General features: G+C 47.5%; 5 protein-coding genes across 5 annotated transcripts; 3 read left to right on the top strand and 2 right to left on the bottom strand.

Moving 5' to 3' along the window:
- Positions 1-1,043: 1,043 nt before the first annotated feature.
- PGRI_033550 (uncharacterized protein) lies at positions 1,044-2,086 on the bottom strand (the record flags this gene model as incomplete). Its single annotated transcript, XM_040791068.1, has 2 exons — positions 1,044-1,091; positions 1,136-2,086. The coding sequence occupies 2 exons, from the start codon at positions 2,084-2,086 to the stop codon at positions 1,044-1,046; spliced, it is 999 nt and encodes a 332-aa protein (XP_040644124.1).
- Positions 2,087-3,966: 1,880 nt separating this feature from the next.
- PGRI_033540 (uncharacterized protein) lies at positions 3,967-4,651 on the top strand (the record flags this gene model as incomplete). Its single annotated transcript, XM_040791067.1, has 2 exons — positions 3,967-4,332; positions 4,391-4,651. 2 exons carry the CDS (start codon positions 3,967-3,969, stop codon positions 4,649-4,651), a joined length of 627 nt encoding a protein of 208 aa, XP_040644123.1.
- Positions 4,652-5,456: 805 nt separating this feature from the next.
- PGRI_033530 (Glycosyl transferase, family 1) lies at positions 5,457-13,023 on the bottom strand (the record flags this gene model as incomplete). The annotated part of the gene is made up of 6 exons (XM_040791066.1): positions 5,457-5,505; positions 5,563-6,073; positions 6,125-6,330; positions 6,384-12,383; positions 12,438-12,613; positions 12,670-13,023. 6 exons carry the CDS (start codon positions 13,021-13,023, stop codon positions 5,457-5,459), a joined length of 7,296 nt encoding a protein of 2,431 aa, XP_040644122.1.
- A 2,759-nt stretch (positions 13,024-15,782) lies between these two features.
- Positions 15,783-17,485, top strand: PGRI_033520 (alpha-amylase; the record flags this gene model as incomplete). Its single annotated transcript, XM_040791065.1, has 2 exons — positions 15,783-16,790; positions 16,850-17,485. The coding sequence occupies 2 exons, from the start codon at positions 15,783-15,785 to the stop codon at positions 17,483-17,485; spliced, it is 1,644 nt and encodes a 547-aa protein (XP_040644121.1).
- Positions 17,486-18,029: 544 nt separating this feature from the next.
- On the top strand, positions 18,030-20,066 carry PGRI_033510 (alpha-amylase; the record flags this gene model as incomplete). Its single annotated transcript, XM_040791064.1, has 8 exons — positions 18,030-18,087; positions 18,144-18,551; positions 18,628-19,223; positions 19,276-19,299; positions 19,356-19,376; positions 19,429-19,651; positions 19,732-19,981; positions 20,042-20,066. 8 exons carry the CDS (start codon positions 18,030-18,032, stop codon positions 20,064-20,066), a joined length of 1,605 nt encoding a protein of 534 aa, XP_040644120.1.
- Positions 20,067-20,552: the final 486 nt, after the last annotated feature.

Here is a 20,552-nt window from a genome sequence, read left to right as displayed (position 1 = left end):
GATCTACGGCCTAGTCGTTTCTGTTCTTGTGGCAAATGATCTAAAGCAGAATCTGCCCTTGTATACAGGCTTATTGCAGCTTTGTATAGGTCTCTCCGTTGGCCTTACCGGATTAGCATCTGGGTAAGTTACGTGCGTAATAGATAAGTCCTGAGGTGTAGCTAAGGTCATCCTTTGTGATTCTAGTTTCGCTATTGGTGTCGTTGGTGATGCTGGAGTTCGTGGAATAGCTCAGCAGCCAAGACTGTATGTCGGTATGATTCTGATACTTATCTTTGCTGAAGTTCTTGGTGAGAATGAGGTCTTATCTAGAAATACGAGTGGGAAGCTAATACATGCAAAGGACTATACGGATTAATTGTCGCCCTTCTCATGAACTCGGTTGCGAAACACAATGTCGAGCCATGCACATGAGAGTTCCTTGCCATGGACATGCAGGCATAGAATTAGGAATAGCGAGATTTAGCAATAGAATATTGTTAGGGTGTAGCGAGATCTTCAAACTGCTGGCTTTGCATGCTACTCTGCTACACAAGTCTGGGGGGATATCTTTGTTCCACTGGACGTATAGTAAATGAGATTGTCTATTGCTCTATTGATATATTAAATCTATTACATGATGATTATTGAATGGTAGGCTTAAGCCAAGAAGCCTCCCTACATGAGTCGCTAAAGTCTGCGTCTATTCTGAACCCCAATTTTGTCATTTTATCAATGTCCCAACCAGATATGAAATCTTCATTGTCAGGCATAGACTTTCCCATCTGTATCGAATTCCCAAATCGACACTGTTTGGAAGAATAAGAAAACTGCATGCACTTCGAGTCCGCAGCACAGGCAGTGCCGCATGCCGCAGCGGAAGAATGATCAGGGGAACCCTCTGGTCTATTAATATCCGAGTGGTTATCCCAGAAGTTTCGAGTTGACCCATCTCGGAGATGAGAGTGGGTATATGCGAGAAGCGACGAGTGAAGAAATGGTTTCTAACATCTTTAGTAAGGGACATATACACAGAACGGACAGCAAATACCTCATTATACGGCCTAGTTCGCTCCCATTCCCACAGTGCCGTTGTCTGTTCCGGGGACATTCTATGAAGCGCAAGCAGCGGAACACACCACCTCTCCTGATTCACTTTAAGAGACGCGAGATCATCACCAGCAAACGTAGGATAAAGACCTTCCACCTTGACACCAGTCTTATCCAGAATTGCATAACCAAGAACGGCATCACCACAGCAGTCCTTTTTAGCCCAGTCCATATATTTGACACTAAGCCGCGAGTCACTGGAGTCGCCAACCAAGCGTTTCATTACACCCGTTGACAAAACAAAGCCTGCACCACCATACGCAAAAGATCGACCGTGAGCTCCTGGGACTGGTGACCCTATATAATGCATCATGGAGGGATCGAGCTGATCGAGGATGCGGAACAACGTGTCCCAGAAGTAATAGACGTCTGCTTCGATGAAGACATACCACTCGGCATGTGGGCGCATCTCATACGCCTTCTCAACCATAGGCAAGAACTTGAAGCGGTCAAGTCGCCAGCCTTCCTGTGAATAGCCAACTGATTCACCTTGTGAATGGGCCTGCTTCTGGGCATGGTATGTCGCGAAATCTGGATTGTCTGAGGCATATTCTGGAGGGAGGTCGTCGAGTACATCAATGAAGTGATGCTGGCCTATAATCTCGTCGTGATCGGAGACGACAATGAGGTTGGTTATGCAGGAAGTAACGGTAGCAAGATGTGCCTTGTTCTTCTCGGGTTCGCCAGCGCCTGTTTTGAGGATGACTTGGATACGGTCTAATAGGTGGGTGGAAAAGTTTGCACAGAGATCGGAGGCTGTCAGGTTTCCGTCTGCATTGATAAGTGGTGGGAAGAAAGGCCTATTCTCCCATGAATAATGGCGAGGCCCTCCTTTGGAGTAGTATGGTGATTTTTGCTGGGAGGATACATCGCGGGGAAATGCGTATTGTGGTTGATGGACAAAGTGGCTGAGACCGAACAGGAACAAAATGAATAGAGGGATTGATATGTAGATTCCACGTCTGAGAAGCGGCCGTGAGGACGGAAGTGTGAGCATTGCTCAGTTTGCTCATCTAAACGGGAATGCGTAACATGAACCGTTCAGTCCAAATTTTCCTACGCTAACACACTAGAAATTGTCACGATTGCACTAGTTAGTGTCGACGATAGCGATTACTTCGTCCTGCTGATTGTCTTCTGGCCCACTTCCATTTGTCTATGCAAATGTCTCAGAGATAAATCAAAATTAGTTTCGCTTACAGTTTTTCCAATTCGTGGCGTCCGGGGGCCAAATTGCTTGATGGCACCCGGGGGCTGAGCTTATAGAGGGTCTCTGGGGGCCGAGCTGCTAGTGGGTGCTAAATAGGTATAGAGCTTATAAGCTTGAGTTTAATATATTGCGGATTATAGATAAATTACTAGTGTCTAATTTCGTACTGTACTCCTGTTTAGATGCATAATCGCCAATTTGAGATCATTTGGCTTGGTGACCTATCTTCAGATTACTAGATACTTAGGTATTGCTGCTAGTTGGCTAAAAGTGTGTTGAACGACTGAACACTGGCTGTTGTCCTGATTTTCTCGTGGGGAACGGCCCCTGCCGCTGAACCGGCGATCCGACGGGTCTTAAGTTGGTAGCTCTTAAGGTTCTTCCGAGATTAGCCCCAGATTATTTTGAGCCAATCACGATCTTTAAACTTGATCCTCAGGTTGAAAGCTACATCTATTGAACTCTTACTAGAGCGGGGACATATTTAAGTGATATCTCAAGCTAATTACAAACTAATCATACAGTAATATGCCTGACCAGGTGCACATTCTGTGTTCATACCCCGTATCTTGCAATTCCTTCATTTTCACCTTTATAGGGCATGATTTTACATACTAGAAGACTGTCCATAAAGCGATATATTCGCGTCTTGCTAACTGAAAAGGTGCCTGATTCACCTCGTCCTCTAGTAGGTTACGTTGCTGACATATCCTAATTGCATAGGTATGACCTCACTAGTGTATCAAAGTTCACTCCTAATGGGCCTTATTTTGGTGGCTGTACAAGCCTGGTAACGTTGTCGACCCTGTTATTGAATGTCTGACGGGATAACCCCATATTGACAGCAATCTTCCACGTACTGCGGGCGGTCCCTGGTCAATGCCATCCTTGGCATATTTGGGGCCGTAGGCATGGTGGATGGAAGATATTGCTTCGGAGATAGTGGTCATGGATACAGCCGGTAAAATGTCGTCAATTCTTAGAAGTAACCGGATTGAGTCGGCCAACCCCCACTCTATGTCCCTTTGAACGCGGACATTGTCCCGTTTGGACATCTTTCCCTTGGACTGTGTTTCGACTGGTTCCCGGATCGTCATAGTGTCCACGCATTAAGCTATAGTATGTAATGAAGCTTCCAAGAGCCAGTTCTCTCACACATCCTTCCATTTATGAATCAGCAAATGCCAATTTCTGGCGGGAGTTGCCTAGTATAGCGGGAATAACCTGCCCAAGACGGAGTCCGATGTAACAGCATCCGCCACCCCCTCATGATAGAGCCATTGTTTAGAAAATAACAGGGTATACGCTAGGTCTCGTAGGATCCCTGTCCAAGACGCTAAGAGAAACACATGTGTGTCCGGTTGGTTGAATAGGTGTGTCTAGTGGAGCTCAACTTGTATAGACAGAAGTCACTCAGCCTTTGCCTGAACAGGCATGTCAGATAATTTCCAGCATCAGGATGATTGGACACGGCGTACATGTGGTCTGTCTAGCTTGAGAATCTCGCACCTGCTGTTATATCGCTATGTGGTTGGATAGAGTGGCACTGGCGAGATTGAACAGCGATTCTTGTTAGTCTATAAAAGGCCCCATCCTTTGGCGAATTCCTGAAATCCAGATTTCATTTCTCTGTCTTCAAACACCCTCTCTTCCCTATCACAGACAAAATGCGTCTCCCTATCATCGCAGCTGTGTCTGCTGTCCTCAGTGGCATTGCCCAGGCTATGCCATTGGAGGCTGGCCTCGACAACGACAGCACTGTGGCTGCCATCGAAGTCCCTGAATTTGACCAAGGCAACGCAGGCGCAGTCTCACCAAGCGAAGATGGACCGTTCAGTCTTCACCAGATCAAGGAGCTCGCTGCCCGATCTCCAGAGGTGCACCAGGACCCGTACAACATCACAGATGTTGAAGCCTACACATCACTTTACAAACGCGATGTTGGCTGTGATCCCATTGGCTGCTTCGACAGCTCGTTCTTTTCAGTCATTTTCCATTACAGCGGCGCAAATGGTGTCTACCTCTACGGAGCGGTACGTTTTGCATATTGATAATCGACAGTTGATGATACATGAGAACTGATTTATATAGGGCCAACCTGTCCAACGCCATACTTTCCTTTGCAGCCCCAACTTCGCGTCGTTCAACTCGTGGCTTCCATACGTGTTCTCGGCCAGGCTGATCCCGGTCGGACTCAGAGGCTGTGCTTTCACGAAGAACCGCTCACACATTTCTATGAAATACGCAAGTATCATCACAGAAGGCCTCCAGAAGGATGGAAGATGTGGTGATAACGGTGGCGTTGATGGCGGTACCACAAATGCTCGCTGCATCTTCCCAATTCGCCCTTAATTCGGGCGTCGCTAAGTGGGCTGGTACCATTCACTTCGCAAGCTGCAGAGGTCTGATAGCTATGGGCATTTTGTGATCAGCCGAATCACCCCGGGGCCGTTGTTTACTGCTTTCATTGCCGTGTATGGTGGTCTATCAGACAGCAGTGGGTCATAACCCCTGATTTGCGAGCTATCTAGATACCAAGGTGCTGTTTATTGTTTGCTTGACTCATATTTCTGGTCCAGACCTTGGCATCTTGGAAAGGTCCGCTCACTTTGTCCCTTTTGTCCAGCTCCAGGTGTGGTTTTTCCCCCCCGCTGGGGTTTCCCACGCCTTTCAAACGAATGTTGGAGTGGTATCGTTTTGCGTTTCAATATTTACACCAATCAATACAGTACTATTTATGGATCAGTTAGTCTATGAAGACCTAGTAGTCTGGAGTCGGGCAGTGTACCTTATGGAGTGCGAACAGCGAGGGCTACTTACCCTACCCTAGCCTCAGGACTTGGCTCCAACTAAAGACTATGTCATTTGAATTGGGAAATAAAAGTAACATTGATAAATATTGTACAAGGAAATGGCATCTTATATATTTTCTTTCGCCACTGCGAGAACTTTATGTACTTTTCAACCGAGTAACAACCCGGTACAACAATAATATGTATTAATATTAAGATGCCGGAAGAAGAAACAAGATAGATCACAAATGAAGGGAATAACATGCTTTATGTATGCAAAGGAGATTAATTTGACATTCATGTTCGTCGTGATGGCGTAGCCGTTCTATGACAAGAAACAGAAATGCTCCAAAAAGGAAGGGAGCTTATGGTTTGGCGAGTTGTTCCTTACGGAAGAACAGCAAGAAACCAGCACTGCAGGAATATGTTAGCGATCAGTTCATTTCAACAGATAGTGAAAGAATAACTTACCAGATCAACAACTGACAGGCCAAAGCAACCCAGAACCAGGCATTAGCCAAGGCATGGACGCCCTTGGTCATGTCAGGAGAAATCGGGCCGGGGCCAGTATTGTTAGGACCGAAAGCTCGAGCACAGATAGTCGCAATGGAACCCAGCACCTGAGATGCAATGAGAGCGAAACACATGTGGACTCGAGTGAGAGTTTGCAAAAGGATGATACCGAATCCAAGACCCTGGATGGAATCCAACACGCCCAGCCACAGCCAGAGACTGCGAGACACGAGCGCACCGGAGGTGTATCCCGAAACCCAGGGGAGATAGTATCCAATGCCGGAGACACCCCACCAGATTTGGATGAAGCGGGGTGCGCCTAGGCCACAGGCGAAGACGGGAAGGAACCAACTGTGTTTCTTGGAGAATTTGCTGACGACGAAGAGGAATACACACCAGACAACGCCGAAGAAGACAATGCAGAGGAGGACGATCTGCCATGCGTGGGTGTGGGTGGAACCCCACAGGACTGGAGGATGTTAGTACTCTAGGTGTGCGAGGAAAGGGGAATTCAGCTTACAGCTCCAGTTGCGACCGTATGGTGCGCTGAGGAAGAAGTTCTGTAGGATGACCGCAACGAAGTTCCAAGAGACGATCTTTCTCCGGAAAAGGGACTTGTAGAAGGAGGGAACCTTGCCGGGTTTCTGGCGGTAGTAGTTTGGAAGTCCCATGGCCAACAGAGCACCAACGGCAAACAGGAAGATGGCGATGGGGTAACAGATCGCACTGAACAAAAGTTAGTAAATGAGTTAGAAAGAGAAGTGTGCAGGGATACGTACCTCATTTTCCAGGTATTGGAGATGTTGGTCTCAGGGTCCAAGAGACCCTGAGAAGAAGCCTTGGTCATGGTGGAACCCCAGTACCAGAGCGCAATAACGTACGCCTGCTGGATACCTTGAATAACACAGGCGCGGAAAATCCAGGTTTCAACTGGAGCACCACCTTCATCACCGAAGTTCGAAGCGAAGAAAATGGATCCACTGGAAGAAGCCGCCGCGTAGAAACCGGTTCCCACATTTTGGATCCATCCACGACTGAAGTAATCTCCTTGGAAGTGAGCAGAACCAATCATGAGGAATGCAAAGCCGTACAGGAACCACGGAGTGGAAAGAACAACGACAGACTTGAAGTACCGGTACACGAGCCACCAGCATAGGGAGGTAATGGCGTAAATCGTGGCAATTGCATACAACTTCTCCGCGGTTTGACCAACTTCACCTGTGAGAAGCGTGATCTGGTAGGAGTTCGCAGCGATGATCTGTCCGAGAGCGAGGAAGATGGAGTAGACAGGCCAATCTCCAATCTTGATCTGCATCCATTTCTTAAGTCCAGTAGGAGGGACATAGTCCTTTCCGAGCAGGAACTCATCGTCTTGCAGAGGGATATCGTCGTTGCTATTATGGTTGGAGGCCATATCATCATTGTAGTACATATTATCCGGGGTGTCGGTGTTTCTTGAAAAGTGGCGAATAGATGGCGTGGGAGATTTGTTGCGACCCAGTCTGGCATTTCGGAACTTGTTGAACCACTCTTGCTCACTTTTGATCAAGAACTCTTCGATACAAAGTTGCGACTCCGAGTTGGATGCGTTCAAGGCATCTAATTTCTTGTCGAAAGTCTTGTAGTACTCACCCGTGCTATCCGTGAAGAAAGGATCAACCTTCTGCAGCTTGAAGTCGGTCTTGTTGCCAACAACGGAGTCCAGAGAGAGAACGGATGCGCTGCTGAAACGGTTCGACCCGCCAAATGGCTGTGGAGGAAGAAGGAGGCTCTCGGCGCTCGGTGGTGTTCCCGGACTTCCCGGACTTTCCAAAGGAACCATGAACCTGGGCTGTAACGAGTCTTGACTGACGCGTCTGCTTAGAGCAGGCGTAGTAACTTGAGAACGGTCCTTTTGAGCAGCAGCTTGCGCTCGTCGTCCTGCCTCGACTTGAGCCGGGGTGAGGGTGTATTCATCGTCATCATACATATGATGCGCAGTGTCCTCGTCGCTGCTATCGCCTTCAACATCAGTGGCTCCATTTTCGTCACTTTCTGGAATATCCTCTCCAGCTCTTCTGCGACGACGCCCAGCGTGACCAGGGCCTGAGCGGACACCCAGGGAGAGAGAACGACTCAGTCCTGACTTGGGTTTCTCTACATCGTCCGGGCTTGGATCTGCGCTGTAGCTGATCTTCTTTTGCGGAGCGAGGTTGTTCATCTGATTGAAAGAGTAGCTGCTGTCCCTGGAATGTGTGAATGGAGAGTTCATGCCAGGTGAAGGTAGTCCACCCGGCAAGTGAGTCAAAGACGACATGGCTCCACTGAGACTGCTGATTCCAGAAGAAGTGCCAGGTCGAGCGGTGCTGGTACCCTGGTTCTTGGCAACCTTTTCATGAATGGCAATGGCAGTAGATTGCAGGATCTCAAGATCCTCAACCCATTGAGCAACGGGGAAACGCTGTTTCGCAGATCTGGCACGCATCATCGCACGAACGGATGTCTTGGAATTGAGCGCGGCTTCGATTGCGAGCTTGAATTGCATGAGGAGATGCGACGTCGAGATTGATTCCACATTGTACCACCAACCTGGCATTTGACCAAGACCACCAACACGGGCTCCGATACCTAATGCACCCTTTCTACCGAACTCCACGGCGACCAGACCGAAGGGCTCGTCACGAGATGGGATTAGGGCGAACTCGGCACCAGAGAAGATGAATGGTGGAAGTGCTGTGAATTCAGGCTTTGAGAAGACTCGTCCGGGATAGATTTTCATCATGTGGTCAAGCTTGAGAGCAGCAAATTTACCGTAGAGATCGATAACGGGGCCAATGCAAATCAATTGCACGTTAGGACGAGATTCAATAACAGCAGGCATTGCGTCCGCAATGAGATCAACACCCTTTTGCATAGACCAGCGACCGACAAAGACAAGCAGGTCGGCATCAGGGTTCTGGTCGAGGCCGGCCCATTCCTGGGCCTGCCTCTTGAGCTCACCACGACTAGCCTCGTATGTCTTATCCACAGTAATATCCTGCTCTTTAGTGGGTTCCTTTGTCCACTCACCGACGTCAGATGGATCAGGGTTAGGCAAATTGCCGACCTTGTGGAGACCCCAGAAGATAGGGTAGCGAGCGTAAGACCGTTTTCCGTACTTTTTAGAGACACCGACAGCACCGAATCCATTTTGGTGAACGCGGAGATAACTTGCGCCGGCGTGCAGCAAGTTGAACACTTCACCAAATTGCACGTAACGACGAGCGACCTCTTCGTCAAGGTTAAAGACGGAGCAGACCTCTTCTTTTTCCTTGATAGTACGCATAGGCCAAAGACCTTGGAACTCCGCATTGTGCAATGAAAGACAAGCAGGAATAGTTCTTGGTAGCAGGTAAAGAGGTGCGAGGGAACCGTGGTAATCGTTGATATGGTAGGCGTCAATTGGGAATCGCTTGATAGCTTCCGCAATACACTGGTTCCATGCTGAATAGTACACCGCACTGTCAAGATCATCCATACGAGCAGGGTAGGGTTCGGTCTTCGACTGTTGACGGAACACTGGAGCATCGAGTAGGACGTAGGTGATATTATTCAAGACATGGTACTGGACTTGAACCTGGTAGGGGCTGCCGAGAATAGTAACTTCCATAGGCTCTGCCTGCTGGTCCACTGGGTAATCGACACCTCCAACGCAAGGAACGACCCAGATCAGGTCCTGGTGACCTAGAGTCTTACCCATGAGTTGGGCCATGACACCGAGACCACCGATCTTGATTTTGATAGCCCAATCCTCAATGTCGTACTCCATGGTGGCAATTAGAACCATGCGTCGCTGGCCGGCCGCAAGAGCTCCGCCCAGAGCGGTGGTGCTTTGCATGAAGCCGGATTTGTTGGCCAAGCGCATCAATGGGTTTGAAGCATCCCTGCGACGACGGGAAGAGTCCTTTACCTTATTCCAAAGTGCCAGTGGGATGAAGCTTTGTTTCTCACTCACACCGACCTGGTTGAATTTGACCTTGTAGAACGACTTCATGAAGATGTACACGCAGCCTACAGCGGTAAGGAAGGGTATGATCCAGAACAACACGAACATGATAATCTGTGTGGACTGAGATCCAACCGGGTCAAGCCAGAAACGGAGAGATGCATCGTCAAGGTAGATCTTGTGGGAGATATATCCTTTGGCTGGTGCAGCTGTGATATTGATCAAGGTCGCGCTCAGAGCTGATGGAGGACTTCGGTCAAGGACTGTATCATTGTCGATGTCACCCAAAACCCATGTTTGATCGGGCTTTCCGTCTGGGTTAATTCCCCAGATGTTCAGTTGTCCGACTGCCGGCCATTCGGACGTGAAATGGAAGGACCAGACTCCGGTTTTAGTGTCAAGCGTGATTCTGTTATCGAGGCCCGCGTCGAATCCAAACTGGTTGTAAGGGCCGTTGAAGTAAGCGTGAGGGAAACGCCGTGGGACTGGGTGATCCCAGTCAACGTCACCTTGCTGCACGTAGTCGCTGCTTCCGGTGAAACGACTCCAGTACTCAACGCGTAAATGGTCACCATCCCACTCCTGGTCCTTCGTTCCGGACCAATCAAGCCTATCAATGGTGTCATTTCCACCTCTATAATCTTTCCAGTCGGAGTATGACGACCCCCAATTGGTAGAGTAGCGGTATTTGTCAGCACCAGCGGCGTGGTGCTGGATGAAAAGGGTGTTGTTCGGGTATTTGTGGAGCAAACTGCTTGAGTAGTTGGCAGAATTGAACACCATGGGGTTATCAAACTGGCCGATACGGAAAAGGAAGTGATCAACAGCGTGGGTAGATGAGGATTTGTCGGAGTTAGTTACGTTGGTGACAGTCACTTTATGAACTCCGTTGTACACTCCAGTGAGGTTTGCTGTCCACTTCCACACACTTGGGATCTCAGCAGTCCAATTTGTTTGGATCAATGGAGGGATCTTTGCGCAGGCGACAGTTTTGTCATTGATAGTTGGAACCTTCCCACTCTCTGTGGATGACTGCAAGGTAATTGCCTTGGTCACCGAGTCACAGACCATTTCTTCAGAGAAGTAAAGCTCAATCTTCACATCCTCAGGAAGATTAGGCTTAACGGTAGAAAGCAGTGGGAAATCATGGCCCGGGGTGAATTTGGTGATTGTCGGCCGAGGTGACTTATAAGCAGAACGAGGGACGTATGCACGGAACTCGTATGCCTTCATTTCCATGCTTTTCACACAGCCATTGAACTCTTTCGACCCATTGAAGCCGAGCTTGCGCACTCCTTCCTCCAGTTTGATCTCATCGTACGGGTAGAAAAGATTTTTGACTGTGGTGCCGGCTGCAAATGGAGCCGTCAGTGTTTTATTCTCGTTTGCGGAGTTGCAGTCGAAGTGGTATATCCTTGTGTCATTGAGGTTTTGGTAAACAAGCCAGACAGGTTGGTTGTCGGCAGGAGATCCCAAATCTTGCACAGCGGTATTGACGTCCCTGTTAACAGACCACATTCCGGTCTCTGTCTCCGTTGTGTTGGAACCAGGGTAGAGAATCCAATCGGTTCTTTTTGACAAATTACCAAGGGCATAGCCGTCGTTGAGAACTGGGTACTGTTCGCGCAAGTGGTACATATGTTTTAGAATATTTCGCACAGGGTGCGAAGGGTCACGATGATCGTAAGCAACTTCCTCGTCCTCGCAGCCGTGTTTAGCAGCTTCAACGGGCCATTTGTAGTACTGGGATGACGTCAAGTGGAAGCAGCCATGGGTCTTCCACGAGGTTTGAGGCGACATTGGCTGTCGCCCATAAATGTAGTTCTCCGCAGTGGCATCTAATAGATAGAAGTTCTGCTCTTCTCCCCAAAGAAGAAGTGGGATTCCTGGGAGCAGCAATGTAGTCACAAAAGAACCGAGTAACTGTCGATGGGTGCCGTTGGCAATCGCTGGCCAACGGAAGACGTCTTGATTCGTTGCACCATACATGTGTCGAGGGTCGAACTTGCCGGTGTTAGCATTAATCAAATCATTTGATCGCAGCATATAGTCCCAGCCCTGGACCCAGTCATCGGGCGCATCGAAGCCAGCAGAAAGTTGCCCGTCCATGCCGAGGAATCGAGTCAAGGCACGATATGTAGTATAGTGGAAGGCTGCACTGTCGATGGCTTCATGTCCGGCTTCGCGTAAGAAGAACTGGGGAGAGGACTCATTTGTCAATTTTATTGTGTCACTTGACGACGAAGGCCACTGGTTCTTCTGCCTACCCCTTCCGAGGTAAATAGAACCAAAGTCATTTCCACCCGTGATTTCGCCAGTGATGAAGAAGTTTTCCTTCCCGACTGCCCGCGCGCATTCTCGGTAGGCTGCGGACATATCTCCGAGGGCATCCACAGTAGCTTGGGTGCCCTTATCGTAACGGAAACCATCAATATCCAAAGACTGGATCACCATGCAGGAGTGCCTGATCAACCTTTCGCGTACACTCGGGTTCCATTCGCGGAGACGATCTTGAACGGAGGCGAACTTGGCCAGTTGTCGCTTCCAATCAGGCCACACACCGAAAGCCTCAATGTCACCGTACTGGTCGAAGTCGCTGTTGTAACATCCAACCAAGCCGGAGGTCTCTTCTTCAGTCACAGGCATTCCATTTTCGAACCAGAAACGAGGGTAGTCACAACTCGCATTGTAGTCGCCAACTCCAATGTCAAAGTCTTTGTAGCGCCGTTCGCCCTTCCATAATGTTTTGTATTCTTTCTCCGAAAATGGAGTCGACTTGTTGAGATGGCCTTCAAATCCAATCAAATCGGCCATTCTATATACATTGGTTAGCTCCGCGCTTTGATCTGTGTATATGGAAATAACTTACGTCGCAATGGTATTGTCGAACAAGACATACATGCCGCGCTTGTGCATTTCAGTGATGGCATCTCGCCAGGTCTGGATGGTGCCGTAATGCGCGTCAAGAAGCGTTGTATCCACAACTCCATATCCGTCTGAAGTCCACGGCTGGTTCAGCAATGAGGTACCTGTAACATAGATACCCTAGATATTGTGAGCATAAATTTTCCTGCAACTGAAAGACTACAGATGAGACAAACCTTGATTCCCATTCCTTGGAGATAATCCAGCGTATCAACAAGACCAGCCACATCACCACCATGGCGAATGCGTTGATCGACATCATGCTCGAATGTGGTACCGTTTATGTTGTCATTGGTAGGATCGCCATTCACGAAGCGATCCAAGAAGAGAGAGTAAAATGGAAAGCGCCAGTTATCCGGGGAGGGAAAATATTTCCCCTCATGGCCAGGCCATGTTCCCGAATATTCTGCTGGGTTTTTGGCCTCTTTGTTTGTGTTGAGGTTGTAATCCAGATAAGCCTCGTCGTAGGGCCAAGCTGTGACAGTCGTCGCAAAAAGCGAGACCAGTCCGCTGGCGAGTAACCACCTCATGGTTGGTGACTGCTCGGAGCTGTTGGGTGATAGTCGCACGCCTCGGGCAGTGCGGAGATCCCCACTGGGCTGGAAGGCTGAGACACCCTATGAAAGATATGGAGATGTGTAGCTCTCAATTGCCATATAACGGTGGAGTGTGGGTATCTATTGGACGTCACGTAAATCGAAAGGCGTCGAAAGGTGGCAGTCTGCCAAAAAGAGATAACGAGAGACGGGCTGAGCTAACAAACGAAGGACTGGGGATGAGAGTTGGAAAGGAGGAATCAAAGTGGAAAGGAGAAAGAAATGATCACATAACAACTGTGCTAAGTGCTAAGTGCTAAATGCTAAGAGGCTAGTCGCATTGAAGCTCAAGATAAAAATAAGCAGATGAGACAAACCCCATATCAAATTCTAAGAGCCCCAGTATTGGAGTATTGGAGTATTCTTAGATTCCAACGTCTCAGCCTCGGTAATTTTCAAAATTTTTAATGTAATTGAAAATTTATTTTCTCCTTTTAGATATAAAATTATTATTAAATGCGACAGGTTCAGCCAATACGAGAATACACCAAAAAGGTAGGTCGGCATTGTTGTCCGAAGAGGAAACGCCTCTGTGACCGTTCTTTGAAAGAAAAGTAACTGGGGCCTTACAACGGGGCTACCCGATTCGCACGTTCTCGATATGTCAACTATTAGATTTGACCCACGCCACTATGTTGTACACCGTAGACCCTGTATCTTTGCAACATGGAGACTGACTCTTTATAGCATACGGGATTATTAGATGTTGCCTAGCTTACAAGTCTATTCTCTTAAAAATGAAGATAAAAGTTAACTTTCACTTCTACCGACTGATTATAGGTAAATGCTGTTTGATACACCGATGATTTTCCAGACCCGTAAATATCAACCTATTACAATGCCGACAATATCTCTCGGTCATGGGCCGGGTGGATTTGGGGCCGAGTTTTACTGGTAGCCCGATCTGCCCGATTGGCTGGCAATGTGAGACCCGTCCACTCTGTATTTCACTGGTATTTTACAGTCGGGAGTCAAATACGAAAATAGTACATGGAGCTTATTTTGTAGATTTCTTTTTCGTCTTTTTTCCCTTTTCTTGGTATCAACGGTTCCTTGGGAACTGAAAGATAGTGCAAGTCTAAATATTCTTCTACCGTGGAATATTCAGAGGGAAAGCAACGGCCGGTGGCGAACAAGGTCAGCAACTTCAGCAACTTCAGCAACTACAGACTAATACATCCGGCATGTCCGCCATGGCATTTAACCGATTTTATATTTTACTCCGTATTAATTTCAAGTCAAACCTTGAAATTGTACTATGTACGAGAAGGAAAAAAAATATCTGCCCTAATCTCCACATGGTCAGACATCCCTGCAGTATTTACCGTGATGTGAACCTGTTATCAACGCCACTTGGCACGGAAATCCGGGAAGCCGTCAACAAGCGAGCATGGCGCAGTAAAGTTCATACGGGCTAGAATCACTTTATCTATCACACCGGAATATCCTCCCGGAGTACTCCGTAGTACTTATCTACGTTCAATTTTCTCTTGATTCGTTTTTTCTTTCTTTGTTGGGATGGTATATAACAGTCATTGCAGGCAGTGTATATGTGGAGTACAACATACAACATTGTTGTACATAGTAGAATAAATGGATCAAGCTAAAAATCAATAATAGAATATATAATTTCTCCACGGAGTCCGCTATTAAAATATTTTACCTCTGTCTCACTATCTCGTATTCCAACAACTACAACATACAAGGCCAAAGCGTTTAGTGTATCAATTTAGAGTGCTCCGTATGGCACTAAGGTATTACGGAGTAATCCGTATCTATGTATAGCTCATTTTGTGGAGATACAGGGCAGCATCACTAGTTTCTTGGATAGATGCCACCTCGTCTCAGATGATTGGACCATGCAAACTTTCTCATTTCTAGTGTTGTATTAAAGCAAAAGGTGACTCTGAAATTAGGGTAGTGTCTTCACGTGACCTGCAAGAAGGACCTCCAACCAAATAGCCGTAGTTTTCCCAGAGAGCCACAGGGGTGCCTGGTACCTGACAGACACTTAAAATGACCCGTTCAGGAACGGAGTCTCCTAACGATGTTATTACTAGTGCGCCAGGTTTCTCTTCTTCCCCTCACCATATGAACGAAACTAATTTCGGGTTTCTGCAGTCTCCCCATCCCCCCCGCTTGATATTGAGATAGTCTATGAAGCCACCAGTGTAGTTCTTCAGGTTTAGAAGCCACATTTTATAACTTACTTTCAAAATCATGGGGTATATCACCGAATTTATGCGAGTAATCCGGGTATGTTAATCAGGTCCAATAATGTAGCTATTCCGAGGCAAATCATATTCACAGATACGTACGTGCACGCTCCACCGAGTGCATAAAACACATGTTTGTCCGTTTAATGTAGTATTATAGCGAGAGGATTGTGGGGTGATGGCCCCAACTACTGTATGTTTGGATCGCCGGCAGAACCTTGGAAGCCACCTGACTCGCTCCCTGCTTAGGACCTAGCAAATTTCCCCATTTTTCGATCTTTTCCTGTCTCTCGAACCTCTTGCTTTCTTTGCCTCCTCTCGTTTTCTGTTTTGGCTGAAGTCCAAATGTCACTCGTTTATTCTTCTTTCCGGCCATCTTTGCCCTTTTCGTGAGCTTTTCAAATCACTCTTTATCTGAAACCTCGTACTCTCTGTCTTTCTTATTTTAATCGACCCGCACAAATACGAGCTGCCATGATGTCACGCTGCACCATTCGTTCGTTGGTAGGCCTGTTGATTACGGGGCTCATCGCCTCGGCGTCAGCCGCAACTACAGCCGACTGGAAGCGTAGATCAGTATACCAGACTATGACAGATCGTTTTGCTCGCACAGACGGATCGACAACATCACCATGCAACACCAAGGAAGGCCTTTACTGCGGAGGAACATGGCGAGGAACTATCGACAAACTCGACTACATCCAAGGAATGGGATTTGATGCTGTGATGATCTCTCCGATCATGGAGAATATCCATGGCCGAGTCGAGTATGGCGAAGCCTACCACGGGTACTGGCCATTAAACTTCAACAAACTCAACTCTCATTTTGGGACGCATCAAGACTTGCTCGACCTTAGTGCCGCTCTCCACTCCAGGGACATGTACTTGATGCTGGACACTGTGATCAACAATATGGCCTATATCACGAATGGTAGCAATCCCGCCACAAATATCGACTATTCCGTCTTGGAACCCTTCAATAACGCCGACTATTACCATACGTACTGCAACATGACAGACTGGAATGATATGAAGATTGCGCAGAAGTGCTCGACGGGTGATTGGACGGTCCCACTACCAGATCTTTTCACAGAGCACGAAGATGTCCAAAAGCTCTTGATCAAATGGGCGAAAGACGCCATAAAGACATATTCCATTGACGGGCTCCGCATTGATGCAGCCAAGCACGTCAACCCAGAATTTTTAAAAATCTTTGCCGACGGCCTCGACAACATTTTCATGACAGGGGAAGTCCTTGAAGGCGCAGTCAGCATCATGAACGATTACCAGAGCAACTACATCGCCAGTTTGCCAAACTATCCGATCTATTTCCAAATCCTAGAGGCTTTTACCATGGGCAATACATCCGCCTTGGCGATAGGAGTGGAGAATATGAGAGTCTCGATCCCAGATGTCAATGCTATGGTCTCTTTCTCTGAAAATCACGACAAGGCGCGGATTGCGAGCTATTCCAAGGACATGGCGGTATGTATATCCTCTTCCGTGTGAGTGATCACTTTTTGTTGATCATAAATATTTTGCAGATGGCCAAAAACATCCTAGTATTTACCATGCTATTTGATGGAATCCCGATGATATATCAAGGCCAAGAGCAACATCTGGCCGGCGACTCAGTGCCCAAGAACCGAGAAGCCATCTGGCTCACGAAATATGACACCGACGCGGAGCTCTATAAGATGATCGCAAAGCTAAACCGCCTCCGCAAGCACGCAGCCTTGCTGGGCGAAGACTATTTCGAGGACGACACCCACACAATCTACCAGGGCGGCAGTGAGCTTGCTTTCACAAAAGGTGTTCAGGGTCGACAAGTTGTCATGGTATTGTCCAGCCAAAGCTCGGCCAGTAAAGCGTACAAAATAGACTTGGCTGTCAGCTTTAATGCTGGTACCAAGGTAACCGAAATTTTGGGCTGTACGAACCAAACTGTCGATGACGCGGGTATGTTGAGCGTCCCTATGGATAAGGGAGAACCCAGAGTCTACTTCCCCACAAAATACATGGAAGGCAGTGGTCTTTGTGGCTATTCTTCTGCGAACGTTTCCCTCGCGATGCTGAAGACTCACAATGGGTTGACGTCGGCTGGCATCCGATTTACGAGTGGTGCCAGTCTAGCTACCCTGCTAGGAGTGGTGACCAGCATCGTCATTACGCTCCTTTGAAAGAAGAGTCCCAAAAGGCTTCTCTTCACTCTTCGACTACTTTCTTCTTCTTCCCTTTTCGGATCCTTTTTTTTTTCTACCTTTTTTTCCCCATTCTGGTGGGCTGCATTGACGGCTCGGTTTGATTTGCAGAGATATCCTTTTCATGTGCAATATTTTTCTCCTTTTTTGTTTTACATTGGCGATATTCTAGGGGTTTTGCCTCCTACTGATACGGTGTTTGGTCTTTGTATCATTATGAGCTTCGTTTTTTATTTTCTTAATTCTGTTACATATCACGCATTATGGAAAGCCAATGAGATTACCTATGTGGAGCTCGGGAATTTCTTTCTAGAAAATTTCCATCCACGGTTGAAATGAAAATTTCGTCTAATAGTTGAGACATCTTAACTGTAATTAATAGTAATGATCCACCTGACCCGTATCTTACAACGCCGAATAAAAATAGTCGCCCCCACATCCGAGCCCTAATCCCAAAAGGGATTCATATCCATATTCTGTGTTTGTATTCCATGGAGTTTGTCACTTGCACAACAATCAAACGATGCCGTTCCTATGGTGTGGATCTCGACAGAAAGGCCAGAAATGGAAACAGATTGAAGGTCAGTCTCCTCCACTAAAAAACATATGCAATTTCTAATATGAATACATGATATAGAAGCAGCGGCGAACCTAGAACAGCTGCCATCATGGAATGCTCCAGATAACTCGCTCATATTGCAAACCTTTGAATGGCATGTTCCCGCCGATCGGCAGCATTGGCGCCGTCTACAGAATGCCTTACCAGAGTACAAGGCCATTGGCATTGATCAGATCTGGATTCCTCCCGGGTGCAAGGGAATGGATGCGAATGGTAATGGATATGATATCTATGACCTATACGACCTCGGGGAGTTCGATCAAAAGGGCACAATTCCCACGAAATTCGGTACCAAGCGAGAGCTTGAAGACTTGATGCGCAAAGCGCAACACGTGGGCATTGGTGTCATCTGGGATGCTGTGCTCAATCATAAAGCCGGCGCGGATTATCCAGAGCCCTTTCGGGCTGTCAAGGTCGATCCTAAACGTGAGATTTCTTGTCCTTCTTTCGCTAATATTGAACTCGTCACGGATCTTTGGCCGTTTACTGACTGAAAAAACAGGAAGAGACCTGAACATATCTAAGCCAGCAGAAGTCCATGGCTGGACAGGCTTTGATTTCGCTGGTCGCGGTAACATGTACAGCTCAATGAAGTATCACTGGCAACATTTCAGCGGTGTGGACTGGGACGACAAGAGCAAGCAAAGCGCAATCTATAAGATTGTCGAATCTAACAAGGACTGGGCGCAAGATGTGTCGACGGAGAACGGAAACTACGATTATCTGATGTTTTCCGATCTGGATCTAGCACATCCAGAAGTTCGCGCCGATCTTCTGCAATGGGGAACGTGGATCACCAATACACTGAACCTTAATGGAATGCGACTTGATGCCGCCAAGCATTTTTCAACAGAGTTCCAGCGCAGCTTCGTACAACATATTCGGAAAACCGCCAATCCTGACTTTTTCGCAATAGGGGAGTACTGGACTGGACATCTACCGTCACTTTTGGGTTACCTCGAGAAGGTGGACTACAACCTCACTGCATATGATGTGCCTCTCCTAGAGCGGTTCTCCAAGTTGTCCCATGCGCATGCACCAGACCTTCGCGGTATTTTCAATAATACACTGGTACAGTGTCAGCCGGACCACGCTGTGGTAAGTTGCTCAACGCCTGATGCCCAACTAGTCACTAACCTAACTTCTTAAGACCCTTGTTGCAAACCATGATACGGTAAGTACCAGCTTGTGGCTTAATCTTGGCATGTTTATTAACCTAACTCTTTACAGGCACCAGGGCAAATGCTGGAAGTAAGTTGAGTATTCCCCTTTTAGAAGGACTAAACGTGGCTAATCGACACAGACCCCGGTATCACCATCCTTCAAATTACTAGCATACGCCCTTGTTCTCCTCCGCAAAGACGGTCATCCCTGCGTATTTTACGGTGACCTGTACGGAATACGGGCTAATGTTGAGAAACCAATGGTACCAAGTTGTAACGGCCTTCTGCCCGTACTAACACAAGCCCGCAAACTCTACGCCTACGGCGAACAGCAAGATTATTTCAACCAACCAAATTGCATAGGTCCGTTTACCCCTTTCCAAAGAATGTTGAGCCCCATCCTGGGTGAACACCCATCTTGGACACATCTAACCGCGATACAGGATTTGTCCGCTACGGAAACGCCCGTCACTCGGGCCTTGCGTGTGTTATCAGCAACGCTGGTCCGGGTGTACAGCGCATGTTTGTCGGTCAACATCATGCATATGAACAATGGACCGATCTCTTGCATCCCACTATGAACCCTGTGATTATCGACAAAAAAGGTTATGGAAAATTCCCTGTTCAGGGGATGAGTGCCAGTGTATGGGTTGACTCGGCCACAGTGGACCAAAGTGGTCTTAAAAGGGACTTGTATGTATTCTCATCCTTTGCATATGTTGTGGCTTGACTGACTTTCTTGTGCTACCCCAGTAATGTGAATATCTACGCTAACTAATCGGTTGGATTCGGGCGCAGTCTTGGAAGAATATCCGGGTTCTATGGATTCTACGGTGTAAATTATGTACAATAATATTTGTGTGAACCCTTTGCGTTGTCTTCCAATCTCGTATTCGATATAAATCGAGCGCCTCAAAAATAAAAATTACCCGTTTCGAATCTGACTAATGTTTACGATTCAGCCCTGGAGTGGACTTGGTGAAAATGGCACCATTCTGTCTGCAGTGCAATGATGATTTGCCGGCTGATTCTCGGTGAGACATTCATTTCCTCTCGTCTAGGGCTTCCACATATGGTTTATTTAGCGTGCAGTCCGAGTGCCCTATTGAGATGTGTCTCATGCCTGAAATTTGATGTGGCGGAGTGGGTCCTTGAGACATCGAAACGTTCTCGCAGGCGAATTTCAAGTTCCTTTTTGAGACACGGGAACAATATATTGGGCAGGGATTTCAAGTGAACGTGGCCCCTTTAGTTTCCCTGTAGA

This window comes from Penicillium griseofulvum (genome assembly GCF_001561935.1).
Source record: "Penicillium griseofulvum strain PG3 chromosome Unknown contig_85, whole genome shotgun sequence".
Lineage (NCBI taxonomy): Eukaryota > Fungi > Ascomycota > Eurotiomycetes > Eurotiales > Aspergillaceae > Penicillium > Penicillium griseofulvum.
Note: the sequence above shows the minus strand (reverse complement) of the source record. Positions and strands in the feature narration are given on the sequence as shown.